Source organism: Gavia stellata, chromosome 18 (assembly GCF_030936135.1).
Source record: "Gavia stellata isolate bGavSte3 chromosome 18, bGavSte3.hap2, whole genome shotgun sequence".
NCBI lineage: Eukaryota > Metazoa > Chordata > Aves > Gaviiformes > Gaviidae > Gavia > Gavia stellata.
This window is the reverse complement of record NC_082611.1, coordinates 16,918,536-16,931,537: the sequence shown is the minus strand read 5'-3', so window position 1 is coordinate 16,931,537 and position 13,002 is coordinate 16,918,536. Positions and strand designations below refer to the sequence as shown.

Below are 13,002 nucleotides of genomic sequence, written 5' to 3'. Positions count from 1 at the left end.
CAGAGGTGAAGTTGGGAGCAGGAGGATGGTCTGGGAACCTGTATGTTTGTGCGACTTCATTGAGAAGACAAGGTTTTACTAATGATGTATTGCCTTTGTGTGATCTGCCCCCACACCCAGGTCTCCCACCTTGTTACTTGGGGCTGTTACAGGTATCTAGATCTGTGTTTCGATCTAACTCATGCATGTGCCAAGCATCTTTGTTTTAATACCTACCTGTATATGCAGAGAGTGTAGGTCTATGAAGTAGCCTTCATCGGTGCCTGTCTGGAAGGGGTGCTGGTTCTCCCCTACTTCTGGAAGAAGTGGCAAGTGTATCGTAGCCAGGATCCTTTGCTGCCGACCTCAGATCAACGGAAGGCAGTGCAGCAAGAGATAATTTGCAGAAGCTTGTGCTGCTGCTCTCTTGGACACACACAACGCTTGTGAGCGGATTGTTGCCTTCTGTGTTCTTGGGTCAGTCCAGCACAAAATGTTGAGACTACCTCCGTGTTTTCTGGGCAAACCTGCCCTGCTGGCTGGAGTCTTTCTTGTTTACAGCCTTCAAGTGCCATGATTTTATTCTTTGAATGCAACTAGCTTGTGTGAAAATACCCTCTTTCTTTATACTGCATATTGTATGCAGGCTGCTGCAGATGTTTAGACTCTCAGTTCTTGGGATTTGTCTTTTTTATACTAGCATGTTGGGTGTATTCTAGCTTGATTTGCTGTTCTGACCTAGGTGAACCCCTGGCAAAAGTCTTGTTTGGAGCTCTCCAAGTCCTTCAGACAGGAATGCAAGTGTGTGCTATAGTGAGTCACTAGGGTTACATTAGTACGAGTATGTGTGTTAGGTATTTGGTTATACTGCTCTTACATTTTATTTTGCCCCTTCTGTATTAAATTTCTGAAGCTGAACATTTCATTCTTGTTCAGTGTGGTGTTAAGTAAAATTCATGCTGGAACCCTCTTAATTAGGCAGCAGTTATTACATCTCGGTGAACTCGGTAAATAAGGATTCCCTTGACAATTTTAGATTGAATTATGGAGGTATGCCTAGCCCATTTCTGAGTATTTTCAACAGTGCAGCATATTCGTCAAGGCTGTTTAATGAAGGGAGAGGCTGACTGATACTGTGAAGGCAGAGATGGTGCCAAGCTTTTCCTGAATAGTTTAGCTGCTTGGCTTTGACCCAGGCATTGTGGCAATTAAGGTAATACCAATAGACAAGTGAGGCTGGAGCTGAGCAGTAAATCAAGTAGACTTGTACACCTCTCAAACGCAACCTGCTGCATTCACCATTCCTACGTGGTGCGAGAACTAACGGTGATGCCTACAGCCATAGGATTACAGTGGGATTTGAATTTACATGGGAGAATCTGCTTCTGCCCTGACAGTGAATCACATCCATTCTGTCCATCACTTTGCGCTTTGAGGCAGGGGAGATCTTCTCATGGTGTGTTCTGTTGGCTGCTTGTTCCAGGATCTGCTGGTCTCTCTGGCCACTCCTGGCACGCCGTATCTCACTGCTCATCCATGGCCATAGCTCACTGCTCTGGAGCTTGCTTCGTACCACCTTTGTCACCGGATTTTTACCTGCCTTTTCCAGCAGTAGGGAGGAGTAATACTGGGCAGTGGTGATCACACAGTGGGATCCAGCTGTGCAGTAGCCCATAGCCAAGTTATGACTCACCTTTATGTTAACTGAAATAACTTCTAAACTCATTCCTGTATTGGTTATCTTGTGTCTGTTATGCAGTTGAATGTGTTCATTTTTGTTCATACAAGAAATGTGTGCAAGCTTCAGTCATTAGCGGCATCAAAGGTTTAGTTGATGATTTGTACATTTAAAGGTATTTGAAGTTCCTGTATTTAGACACTTTCTGATCTGAATATCATCTTCTGTGTGATACCGGAGGTATCTTTTGTTGAGCTTCGGGAGTTCTTTGTGTTACAGAAACCTTGTTTTTTGCCTGCCATGCACTGTTTCATTTGCAGAGTTAAAAGAATTAGGCTTTAGACTTCTCAGGCCCATGCAGGATTTCTTTAGCCCAAATACTGAGCGGAACGTGAAGATTTAAAAGGAGGGAGAGTGTTCCTTCTCCTAAGGGTCTGACATTCAATAGTTCACTTTCTTGTCTCATTTTGTGTACTGGCACTGTTAGACTGGGTAAGATCACTCAACACTGTTGTTACATAATTCACTTCAATAACTTCAGTCAAATCTTGGAAGAACCTTCCTCAGAGGAAAGAATGGAAATCTCCTGGGGAGCCCATGGTGCCTTGCCTGCCCAGAACACCTAGATTGGAGTACTCTTGTCCTGATTTCCAGAGTGATCTTGATGATATCTCATAAATATATGTTCTAATCCTCTGGCATTGTCTTTCAGGTATAAAGATGATGTTGACAGTCCTACTGAGGAGAATGGGAAGCAGAAAGTCCTGTACAGCCTGGAGTTCACGTTTGATGCGGATGCCCGTGTTGCCATCACGATCTACTGCCAGGCTACGGAAGAGTTTGTTGGTGGCATGGCGGTGTAAGTCCTCAGTTTGTGGGCATGTGGTGGGGGCACAGGAGCTCTTGGGTGATAAGCCTGTCAAACATCTCATTAATCACCCCTGAGGGCAGTGCTGCCACAGCTGGTGGAGAGGGAAATCTCTTCTTTTTCTGTTTTGTTTTATATGTTCTGATAGCTTTGAATATTACTTTCACTTCCCTCCCCCACATAGCCAATATCCTCTCTTGTTCCCTTTTTGGTTTGGTTTTTGGGTGTGGGGAAACCATTCTGTGTGTAACAAAGGAGAGGAACTCACAGCTGTATGCTTTGTCATCCAGATGTTCTACGAAATTAAAAACAACAACTATCCTTCCCTTCAAATACTACCTGGGTTTTTTTCCAGATCACCTGACTCACCACTGGATTTTTGTGTTCCCTGTGATGGGAGCATCTGGGCCACCACAGTAAAGTTCACTCTACATTTACATAGTGAATCTGTGGAATTGAGGCCCACCCAAAGGCCCTTTTGGGATAAATGACTACCTCAACACAGGCTGTTGAGCAGTGGCTATCAGGAGGATTTACTGCCTGAAACCCTGGCTGTGTGTTTCCTGCCAGGTACACATAAGAGCCTTTGGCTAGCTGTGGAAAGAATGGTCAAAACGTCATCCATGGAGTCTTTCTCATCTCCTGGTAGTGCATCCCTACAGATTTCAAAACCTTTTTATCTAAATCGCCACGTTTAAACCATTCCAATCATCACTGTATCCCATGAGACTACGAAAAATTTCCTCTCTGTATTAAGAGCTAAGGTGGCTGAAACGTGCTCTCCCTGGTGTGAATTGGGTACACGTGAGCTGCTGGTATGCTATGGCAGGCTTCCGATGGCCATGGGACAAAGAATTCTTTTTGTTCTATGGGTAAAGGAAGATTCAGGCTGCAGAAGCTCTTGGCTTCTTCTAGTAGAGGCTTTTGGCTGATCAGCGGCTCTGTGCACGTAGTGCTGACGGCTTCTGCAGTGGTGCTCTGGATTTGGGGGTAAACTTACATTTTATTGAAGGGATCTGCAGAGGTTTCAACAGGGAGAAATATGTATGACAAACCATAAAATGGCTTATGTGTTTTATGCAAAGTATAAACAACCCACTAACAATCAATGAATAGTGTATTTTTAGAAATGAGACAAGCTCAATGCTCCCATCCAGATGTGCATTCCTCCAGACTGGAGCATATCCCGATCCAGAATTTTTGTTTAGGCCCCTTCTCTTCTTCTGTTGAAGCCTATGGCTGCCTTTATTTTGGGGAGGTAATAAATTAGCTCCTTTTAAGTGCTTGAAAAATATCTCTTGACAAACTCTGAAACCCCTTTCTATTTAGACCCAGTTTTTCCTGAGCGGAGCTGAATGCAGCAGGATGCCTTAGAAATCCTGATAAAGTTTCCGTGTTCTGTCTCTTAGGTCCTTAGGTTTCCTGTGAATTTAGTGCTAGTGAAGGTGTTGGAATGGCAGCCTTGGAGATTGAAGTCCTCTTTTCCTAATACAGGTACAATGTGGAGAGGTGGCCAGTGTCCCTTGTGCTGCCCTGCAGTGTTCCTTGTTTTTTGACCTAAGAAGGAAACCGTCTATGGGTTAATGGGGAGAACTGAGGGCCTCTATGGCCAGGGTGGATGTATTTACATTGCCAGACTTCAGCCATAGCTTAAATCGGCAAGTCTTGTTTTAAATCTTGATTTTTTTTTTTTTTTTGTTTGTTTGTTTGATCTTGTTTTGCATATTCACCTGTTGGTTTACCTTGAAGGAGAATTTGTTTGTCACTGGTCAGTAACAATGAAACATCTGTGTTTACAGCTCAGCGTAAGCTTCATATCAAACCTTGTACTACATTCTACGAAGAGCATAAGTCTGTAAAGAATATGCATATAGTTTAAAATGTATTTTTTCAGACTCCTAGTTTTGCATTTTGTTATGTTAAAATCGCAAAAAAAAAAGTTATTCTTAAAAGAAGAGATCTATCTTTTTTTTTAACCTGTGTCTTGAACCAAGCTATGTTGGGACAGAAGTGCAACTGAAGCACCTGACACCAGCAGTGTAGCATTCTTGTTGGTTAAAATGCTCTATGTTGGACTCCTAACAGACTGTCTTGTCAAGTTGTGCCTTGAATGATAATTGTTTAATGGAAGTATTATAGTTACTGAATATAACTAACTGTTTCTGGACAGAGTGTGTTTTCAGTCTTCTGTAACTAGTAGCTCTCCTCTCAGAACTCTGTCGGTTGATTGAAGGAGGAAAACACAGTTCCTTGTTCACTTAAGAACATGTTTTACAGAAATTTAGTGCCATGCACTAAGCCAGTGACTGTCACCAGTTCTGTTGTCTGTTCTTTAAAGCTTATGCAGCAAACATGAACTACCTAATTGCTTTTTAAATTTTATTTGAACAATTCGTAGGAAGAGTTTTTGAAAGTTAACGCAACTGTCAACTTCAAAGAAAAATGTTTATTTTTTAAAATACGAATTTTTTAATCCACCCTGTCCATGGTTCACTGAGAGATGGATCTCTGTTCAGATGGCAAAGGAGAAGCCTTTTTCCATGAACTCTACCGGCCTCTGCATGAAACCAGGATCAGTAGTCAGCAGTCATTGCCTCGCTAATGAAGTGTAGCTGACGATGCTGTGCTGCCCTGCTAGGGTGGCAGCAGTCCCCAGTGCACTAAACCTTTATGTGGAAGGTCAAAGCACTCAGATTCAGCTTTGCTTCCACTGCTGGCCTTTTATTTAATAAATCATACTTTAATTTCCCCATAGTATAGGAGTGATGAACTGTCTGTCTCTGCTCTGGAGTTCTTGGACAATAAATGTCATATAAGTGTGGGGTGTTGGGGGCTGCACCAGAAGCCAGGGAACCTTTTGGAAGGCATGATCCTGATTTCATGCAGATGTGTAGGTAATAAGGGCTGGGGGAAGTGAGATACAAATATAGACTTTATAAGCTGCTTTAATTCAACCCAGGCTATTTTTCCATGTGGAAGTGGCTCATGAAGCACGTCTGGGGGCTAGTGCAGCTGCCCGAAGTAGGCATCTCTGCTTCTCTGGATTTGCTGGCTGCTAGTAAAAACCTTTTGAAGCTCTGATTTCAGCTTTGCAAAGCAACTCTGAAAGGGCAGTGCTATAATTACTTTGATTTATTCTTTTCAATTTCTAGTGGAAAAAAAAAAAATCTGGGCTGCATTCTTAGAGCTCTAAGTGGAGCGGGTGCATTTTTAGTGCATTATTAGGAATGCAGCTTACCCCTGCCTGGGCTGGTAGTTTTTCCTTTTTCTCAATTTCTTTTGGTGCTAACAGCTACATTCAAGGAACAAGCATGTACAAAAGCTGCACTGCACACGAATTCAAAACTTTTTCTATTGCTGTGTCCAGCATTTGATTGGGAAGAAGATGCTCTTTAAAACAAACCACTTTTTTTTTTTCCACTCTCCTAAATTGATGCTAAATCCTACAATGGGAGAAACTTTCTCGACCCTTGTCAAAAGCAGAAATTTTCTCCTAGTCCCCAGCCTGCAGCATGGCTCCTTAGAAGCGCTAAACAAGTTATTCTTGCTTGTCTGCTGAAACAACCACTGATCCTGATAGTATCAGCCTTCCTGCTCATGTGAAACTCCTGCTAGGAACAGTGTTATGTTCGTAGAATTTGGGGTTAGAGGAGGGAGGGGAGGGAAGGTGGCTCTCCCTGAGCAGAGGCATTGCTTGTTGTAGAGCCTCTGCTCACCTGAGAGCCACAATGCTCTGTATGTCATGCGCCTGCCTTCAGGATTAGCTGGTCTCCATGACCAGAGGGAAGCCTTTCTCTCTGCAAGCCCGGAAGCTTCTTCCTGGAGTTGTCTGGGCTCCGTCTAAAAGCTGGTGGCTTTATCAGTATGCGCTGCCTGTCCTAACCTGTCTCCAAGGAGCATTCAGCAGACTTTCCCAGGTAATCGTGCTGGGAGATATGCTCAGGTATAAGGTTTCCCAGCCAAGATCTTGGGAACATGTAGATCTCAACTGCTGCCTGCCTCTTGTCCTGAAATCTTGAATTCTGAGTTTCACAGGGAGCTGTATCGTCACTGCTGTGGGACCGCAGTTGACCAGTAAAGTCTGGAGAAGGTGAATGTGTGGCTGTTGGTGACTGTAGAGGTGTCTTCACCTCTGCAGCCCCATGCCCACGGGAAGGTACCCAGCACTTTCTGGTGCTAGTGCAGATATCTGTAGAAGCCTCTTGGATGAAATAGGAATTAGTTTAAATCTAGAGGAGACTGCTGCTCTCACCTTCTGAGTATCTTTTGCCTGGTTACTTTGTGGTGAGCCTAAAGACTCTTTAGAGTAAAACATCAGTTCTCAGAGGACCAGCTGGTGCATTATGCCAAGGGTAACAGAGACCAGACCTGCCTATGTCCAGAGTCTCTTTAATGGCATGGAATTAGTGGTGATCTGCCTCTGAACAGCTCAAGACCCCCAGTATCTGCAGTTTTATTTATTTTTCTGGTTGTGTCCCTTTTCTTTGGTTTTGGAAATCAGCAAATTGTTCTGCTGTGCTTTTGTTTCCTGTGGCAGTCCCCCCAGTGAGGTTTAGCACAGCATCTTCCCCAAAGATCTGCTCTCATCTTTGGTTAGTAGTGGGTGTGCTCTTGGGGAGTTGGTCTGTCATCTGGCTTGCTTGGAGGGAGTGTTATTTCTCAGTTTGTCCTTTCCTTTCGCTTCAGTTTCCCGGCAGCGGGGTAGAAAGCAGGGAATACCCTGGTTAGGGAAACCATCGTAACAGCTTGACTGCTCACCTGTGAGGACAAGCCTTGTATTGCTCAGTGTCACTGAGGCACAGCTGTATGTGTCAGCTTCAAAATGTCCTCCAAAGAAAGAGAAATTTGCTATCGGAATCCGTGATGCTAACTGGGTTTTAAGACTAGCCAGCTGGAGAGGCAGCTCTGTGCCTGCGGTAGAGGCGATCGGCACGTGCAGCAAGGAAGGGTTCAGCCATGTCAGCTGAAATGTGAAGGGTGGCCAGGATGGGCCCTATCTAAATGGCATGAGAATCTCTGCCTTAGCATATAGGAGGCACAAACCTGTAGGTGTGCGAGCTGTAGATCGACTACTCACTAGTGATTGCCCATAAGTACGTAATTTCCCTTAGATAAATGAGAGGGTACTCTGCGTTGCGTTTCCATTGCAGGGCTGGCAGTACTCCTCAGCAGCTCCTAGAGAACAGTTGAAGGACTCCCAGTTCATAGCCTGCCTTCTCCTGAAGTAACTGGTTCATGTGTTTAGATGTCTTTGGTTTAGGAGACAGGTATGTTTTTTGGAGCAGGCTGCAGAGATGTTCGTATTCTCTTTTTGTGTGTGCTCTATGAATGCATCCTTTCCTTTTCTGGCAAAAGCCTTGATGTGCACACTATTAGCCTGTTCCCGGGAGGACCCCAGGGACTCTTCCAGCTGTGGGTATCCTGCTGACTAGCAGGAAGGATTGTGTAGTTAAAACATGACAGCAGTGGTTGTTTCCTCAGGCGAAGAAGTCAAACCAGCCCTGTAGTTGGAACCGCTTAAAACAGCCAGCTCTAAAGACGTGCGCAATCCAGGCAGATAAGGAGCTGATGATAAATATGATTAGGTTTGAGTTTTGCAGCCTGTTCTTATGAAAAAGATCTTCCTCTTTGGACAGAAAAGGTTCTCTTCCGTATCCTAGTAATGTTGCCAAGCTGTTTTCTCATTATAAAGAGAAAACACAATGAAAATAGGTCAGTCTAGCTCTGCAATCCTTGTCCTTTTTCAGGGCTGTGCTGTGTGTGTTGCTGATGCACCAACGGGTGTACTGGATATTTTTTTTTTAAAAAAATCTTATTCCCTTGTTTGTTTTGCAATGCCTGCTACACTCATCGCAAACATCCTACCGCAGTCTTTTAAGCTGACGGTGGACATGATGCTGAAATGATTACATATTCTGTCTGCATGTGGAAGTTTGAATAGTTGGTTCACAAAATGAAATCCAACTGAAAACGGGTAGCTCAGCGCATGGCTCTTTTCACTAAAGCTTGTGTAGCAGAGACAGAGGCACTCAGATATTCCTATGGTTATTTAATAGCCTCTGTCTATTCAGGGCCTTTGAAAGGTGCTCTTGCTGCTTTTGGCTGCGGACTGTGGTGATTAATATGAATTCTTTTGTGGAGAGAGATTTCTCCTGTGTGAAGAAATCAGAGGCGAGTGCTGGTTTTTGCTAGGCACAAGCCTTTACAGCCGAAGCCTGCTTTGATCCAGGCAGACACCAGTCCCCAAGGGAATGCTGTAGCATGCAAAGTTCACAGGCTGAAGAGCTAAATTCTATAGATTTCACTGAGCAGACAAACCCTCTGTCTTTAAGAAGAGTTCTGGCCTTTGTGCCTCTCTGTGTAGCTGTTGTGTAAGCCGCCAGCTTTGAAGCCTGGTTGGAGTCGTGAGCGCAGTGCTCTCGCCAGTAAGTTCAGCAACCGAAGGCAGACCTCTGCAAGTGCTGGAGCGGGATATGGGCGGCAGGGTTTCAGCTGCGTGGTAAGCTGTTTGTTTCCTCCTGGCCTGGAGTGGAAACTCAGTCCTGGGAGGAAGCAGGAGGGGAGAAGACTGGCAGGGAGTGCAGTGCACCAACTTAGCACCCGCTTAATCTCCAAACTCTGTGTGGGAGCCTCTCTGGGCTGGATCTTGCCTAACTCTGACTGAGACCCAGGGCTATGGCTTTCTTATATTGTGGTAGTGTTTCTTTTATCAATAAAAATCACTTTGAGTTGAGGCAGTTGTTGTTCCCTCTTTCCCAAAAGCTGCTTTGTGAGATCCTGGCCCAAAATAAAAGGGGAGTGTGCAGATGGGAGAGAGAGGGGGGCCAGCGTGCTTGCTCCACATCAACTCCTGGCTCCGTTGAACACCAGCAGAACGTGGCTGGCTCCCTCCTTGTCACCTGTAAGAGGACATGGGGCCTGCCAGCCAGTCACAGCCTGCAGCAGTTGAAGAATTGGTTCCTGAGTACCCTCTAAAGCTCTCGTGTAACTGTACCTGCAGTAGCTCTGCCTTGTCCTCAGTTCACTGCAAGTTGCCATGCAACGTGCGTCACTGTTACAAAAGAAAGAGGACCGCTGTTTTGTCCACAGGCTTTTCAAAGCGCAGGCTGTCTCTCAGCCATTGCTAGTCAAAAACAGTACCTTGGGGCAACATTGCTACGGGCATCCTGCTTTTCTTCTGCTTTTCTCTGAGGAACAGGGTCTGGACAGTGCTCTGCTTAGCTCTGAGGCAAGCTGGCTAGGATCCCTCGCTTGATGCTTCTCAGTCAGGGATCCCAGCGTGCTTGTGGTAACAGGAACCGTCTTTTGACTGTCAGAGGTGCTGATCAGAGATGAGCAAGAGGAGGAAATACTCCTGCACGTTCATATTGCATCTCCAGTGAGCATGTAGCAACAGAAGTTTAACTCTGCTTAGCCAGAGGTTCCCGAACACTAGCATGCCAGCAGTGCCTTGGGAGCTACTACAGGCGCGTGGTAGCAAGTCTGGATTGTGTACAGGGAGAAGCCTGCGTGAGCTGCAGGCTGAGTTTCTCTGTGCAGGGAGGGAGTGCTTCTCAGCTGATGGTGGAGGAGTGAGACTGGGGAATAATTTTAGTTTGTTTCCTGTTCTCTCAAAAATCAGTGTGATGTAGTCACAGGGTTTCTCACCTGCTGGTTCTCCGACACACAGCTGGTTTTAGGGGGTGGAAGGGTTTGACACGGGGGAGGAAGGAGTCAGTGTGGGGTGTCAGCTTTGCTTTTGTGGGAGTAAAGGTGTGTCAAAGAGCTTACAGGAGGAGATGGGCTCTATGAATCCTGAGGACAGAGCTGGGGGCTGCCGCTGCAGTCAGTAGCATGGTACCTCGTGTTGCTGGTGATTCTCATGCCGTCAGGGTACCTGAGCAAGCAAACAGGTTTAAAAAAATGTGACCGGGGATTTCTGTTTGGTCCTGACCTAACAGGACAGACCCCACTTCTCCATCATCCTGAGCTGCCAGTGATTGCAGGGTGGTTTTGTTAGATCTCCCATCTGGACGGAGACCTGGCCTGGTGCAGTCTGAAAATCGCAGCCCAAACGTTCAGCTTTCAACCTTTATGCAGGGAGAGACGGTGCATTGCTTCTCTGCTATCCTTTATTCCTAATACATACTCTCTTTTTCTGTAATGCATCTCCATGGCTTTACAGAGCTTCTCCGCTATTGTTTGCTATAAGCGCACAGCAGCATGGGCAGGGGAGAGAAGACTTGTGAATGCAGCAGATGCCAACAAAAAGGGCTGGGGGTGGGTAGAGACCATTTAGACACTAATATGCAGGATACTTCCTTTGTAACAGCTTGCCATGTTGTCCTCCAGCTCAGCAAGAGGACTGCGTACTTGGCGCAGTGGATCCTGTGCATCCCCTTAGAAACATGATCGATCTTTGTGATAATCTGGGATCACCCGTGCTTCCAGGGTATTCACCAGGCTCTTGGCCCGCTGGTGCTCGGCAGCCTCTGCACTGGCTGCTGAGTGGGGGTCCCCAGCATTGTCTGGGTGTTCAGATCCAAGTCTGACCTGCGTTTAGGCAATGGGGTCACACAGTCCAAGGTACAATGCTTACTTGGTTCACTTGGAAAAGCCTCCTTGATATTTTTGTCATACTCTTCAGCTCAGAAAATCTATGTAGCTGGTTTATTTCTTTTCTCAGGGGCAGTGAGAGCAGCAAGTCTATGCAAGTATTGTTCTACACCATCCCCCTTGGAACAGCGTTACTTGTTTTCCTGGTGTAGCCTGGTTTGGGCTTCTGGTGCTGTAAGTGCAGGTCCTCTGGCCTTCCTGGCACTCACCATCAGCATGTTTACACCCCTTTCCCAGTGCTTCTGTGGTGCATGTCACCCAGGCAGTCTCTGACCTCCACTGTCTCCACGGCACTTTATTTCTAGTAGGTTCCTGACTTGCTGTCACCTTAGATAAGTCACTGTTCTGTGCCCTGCTTTCCCAGCTGTAGAGGGAGAATTGTGTCTCTCTGCAGAGCTGGGAAGCTTTGAGAGCGCCACAAAAGGAGCTAGATACAGGCTTGCTCTATTCATTGTGCTTGACAACTCAGTAAATAAAACTTCACTCAATTGCTCGCTCTGTAATTCACACATAAAAGACCTGTCATTCTGATCTCTCCCACACCATGCTTTAAATGCAAAGGATGGAGTGAGATCTTCTAGTAAAGCAGCACAATTTCAGCACAGTAGAGAATGGTCTTTGAGGGTAAGGTATTGTCATAAATAACATAATGCACCTGCCTTGGCAGGAAGAGCGGAGTGCACATGGTGAATCTGGCCTTTGTCACGGCCTTCCAGAATTTAACGTGGAGCTTGTGACACTTGATAAGCCTTCTGGATCCTCAGAGGGCACAGGAACTACACTAGCTTTCCAGGGAAAGGCAGCAGTTCATGCCAGTGGGGAGCCTGTTTTTTCCTCCTTGGGTTTGAGAGGAATTAAAAAATATTCATCACCTTCTGATATACAGGTTCTTATATATGTTCAGCTGCAAAATGCATCCTAATCATCGTGCTTTAAGGCTCTGTGTTAGACAGTGCTGGTTGGCCTGAGCCCTGGAGGGCAGCCCGCTGTCTCTGTGGGCTCTGGCACTCTGGCAGCAGGTAGCTGCCAGAGCCATAGCTCTTGAGTCTAAAGTTTCCACAGCATTGCTTAAAGCTGAGTTTTAAGGTTTAGGCATGTCCTCTCTAATCACCTCTGCCATCCTCCAGCCTAGTCTTCGCATGTTTGGTGTGATGCTCAGTTCTGCAGCTCTTGGTTGACTCTGCACCATGGGCTTTTCCCATGGTTTTTGCTTCACCCCCTCTGGAAGTGAGCTGTCCAGCCCTCTTCCTCCTTGCTTATACAAACCAGGAGGCGTTACCTTAGACGTAGAAAAGCTCTGTGTTGCCATCCCCTTCTGGTGTGCTGCGCTCCTCCACACAGTGTATTTAGGCCAAAAGAACTTGGAACTTTCCAACCTTTGCTTATGTACCTGGTGATTTGTAAGCTGTTTCTGTGTTTCAGAACAGCTGAATGTCCTCAAAAGTACAGAATCCTGTTTTTCAAGCCAGGGTTCAAGGAACATGTGGACATGGCATTATGGGACATGGTTTAGTGGGCATGGTGGTGTTGGGTTGATGGTTGGACTTGATGATCTTACAGGTCTTTTCCAACCGTAGTGATTCTGTGATTTCTGTGATTCTCTTTTCTTTGCCTCTGTGTACGCTCTGTTAACTTCTCTGCTTGACAGGGCTCCATACTGAATCAGCCACATCAAATGCTTTGATTTTCTCTGGTGTTGTCTCCTTCACAGGGCTGGCAGTAGCACTGCCCGTGTTTTTCTTTGAGAATTGCAGTCTGCAAAATCTGAGGAGCTGATTGTCAGGGTATCCTGTGTGATATCCTAAGCTGAATTAAGGAAAAACTCAGCCTAGAGTTCCTGGTGCTAAGGTGACACCAGTCCCTGGAGCGTGTCCCCAGGCCG

At 45.9% G+C, this 13,002-nt stretch overlaps 1 protein-coding gene across 2 annotated transcripts in view; it reads left to right on the top strand.

Annotated features, from left to right (window-relative positions):
- MGRN1 (mahogunin ring finger 1) overlaps positions 1–13,002 on the top strand; it is a 55,590-nt gene that overhangs the window by 14,515 nt on the left and 28,073 nt on the right. For both annotated transcript variants that reach the window (XM_059826194.1, XM_059826193.1), the window contains exon 4: positions 2,370–2,516. In XM_059826194.1, coding sequence (XP_059682177.1) covers positions 2,370–2,516 — 147 coding nt within the window. The remainder of the gene's footprint in view (positions 1–2,369; positions 2,517–13,002) is intronic.